This window comes from Grammomys surdaster, unplaced genomic scaffold (assembly GCF_004785775.1).
Source record: "Grammomys surdaster isolate TR1022 unplaced genomic scaffold, NIH_TR_1.0 931, whole genome shotgun sequence".
NCBI classification, from domain to species: domain Eukaryota; kingdom Metazoa; phylum Chordata; class Mammalia; order Rodentia; family Muridae; genus Grammomys; species Grammomys surdaster.
Genome location: NW_021605350.1, coordinates 80,768 through 82,517, shown reverse-complemented (window position 1 = coordinate 82,517; position 1,750 = coordinate 80,768). Strand labels below are relative to the sequence as shown.

At 39.4% G+C, this 1,750-nt stretch overlaps 1 gene segment (V, D, J or C); it reads left to right on the top strand.

The window, feature by feature from the left end:
• The first annotated feature begins 386 nt into the window (after window positions 1–386).
• On the top strand, window positions 387–1,127 carry LOC114634273. The segment is given in 2 exon segments: window positions 387–450; window positions 655–1,127. Coding segments are annotated over 2 exon segments (522 nt in total).
• The last annotated feature ends 623 nt before the right edge of the window (window positions 1,128–1,750 follow it).

Here is a 1,750-nt window from a genome sequence, read left to right as displayed (position 1 = left end):
TATTCTGTTTTTTTTTGTGTTCTTGTGATTTTTCTCAGCATATCTTATCATGTTTTCTAGAATAATCAATCTGAGATAGCTCTGCTAAAGTTTCAATAAAAGTCACCTGATTTAAATATGTCTTGGATTTTAACCCAAACCTATTAGATCCTGTACTAGATTTCTGTTGGTGATGGATAGCCAATCACATTTAGTGTATTTTTATGCTTTCTCTGATGGCATTTTGACTGTTGATTGACCCCAGGCACTCACACACACACTGTCTAGGAATTTGTTTCTCATTTTCTGTCTACTTTGCATGGTTTCCTCCAGCCCAGTCCAGCCCAGCCCAGCTGCTCAGAATTTATAAACCAGGCCTTTGCATTGTGACTGAACTGCATCAGACAGGCAAGGGGAGCAAGATGGAATTACAGACCCAGGTTCTCATGTTCCTGTTGCTCTGGGTAACTGGTAAGAAATTTAAAGTTTTAAAATATTTTCAAAGTTTCATCTTTGTAATTAGAAACATACAATATGTGTCAGTGTGCAATATTTCTTGCATAATAATGTTCTGATATTATGACATTATAAGGACATTTAAATGACAAACTTCAACTGTTATTATAATCTATGTTTGTGTATGTATGCATGTTCACTGTGTACTCATTATTTCAGGTACCTGTGGGGACGTTGTGATGACTCAGTCTCCATCCTCCCTGGCTGTGTCAGTAGGAGAGAAGGTCTCTATGAGCTGCAAGTCTAGCCAGAATCTTTTTTACAGTGGAAACCAAAAGGACCTCTTGGCCTGGTACCAGCAGAAACCAGGGCAATCTCCTAAGCTGCTGATATACTTTGCATCCACTAGGGAATCTGGGGTTCCTGATCGTTTCACAGGCAGTGGATCTGGGACAGATTTCATGCTGACCATCAGCAGTGTGCAGGCTGAAGACGTGGCAGTTTATTACTGTCAACACTGTCATGGCAGCTTTATCCCCCCACAGTGCTTCAGCCTCTTACACAAACTTCCTTTAGAGTTTAAACAGCTGTGTACACACACAGCCCTGGGCATGCACACTTCCTCCTTTTGCCTGAGACATGGCATGCTTGAAAAACTGACAAAAAGGTTTACAGAGCCCCCCCCCCAATAATGTGTTCAATGCCCATTGTGTCTCTTGGTATAAAAATTCTATACAGCAAAATGCAGGAAAAAAACACTGTATTATTTTTCTATCCCTTCTGTAACAATTTACCACCAACTCTGTTGATTGACTATGAGGGATTAATCTTTTGATAGTTCTGTAAATCTGGTATCTAATGTAAGACCCTATGAGCTGATGTGCTGATGTTTGTAAACTGTGCTTTGGTTAAGAATGTAGAGAAAAATTTTTTTCATGTATTTTCTAGTTCCTGAAAGGTTTTCATTCTTCCTTAATGGTATCTATCTTTTTCTGAGTTTCCCTTTTCTGACTCTTTTTGTATTCCTTTTATGTAATTTTTTTCTTTATGTACATGTGCCTCTCTCTCTTTCTCTCTCTTTCTCTCTCTTTCTCTCTCTTTCTCTCTCTTTCTCTCTCTTTCTCTTTCTCTCTCTTTCTCTCTCTTTCTCTCTCTTTCTCTCTCTTTCTCTCCCCCTCCCACCCTCCCTCCTTGTGTGTGTACATTTGTAGATGAATATGTGCAATCCCATTTTTGTGGAGATCAGAAAACAACTAGGAGATGATTCTGTTCTTGCCAAATGGCTTCTGGGGTCTCATATCTGTCACTAGGCTTT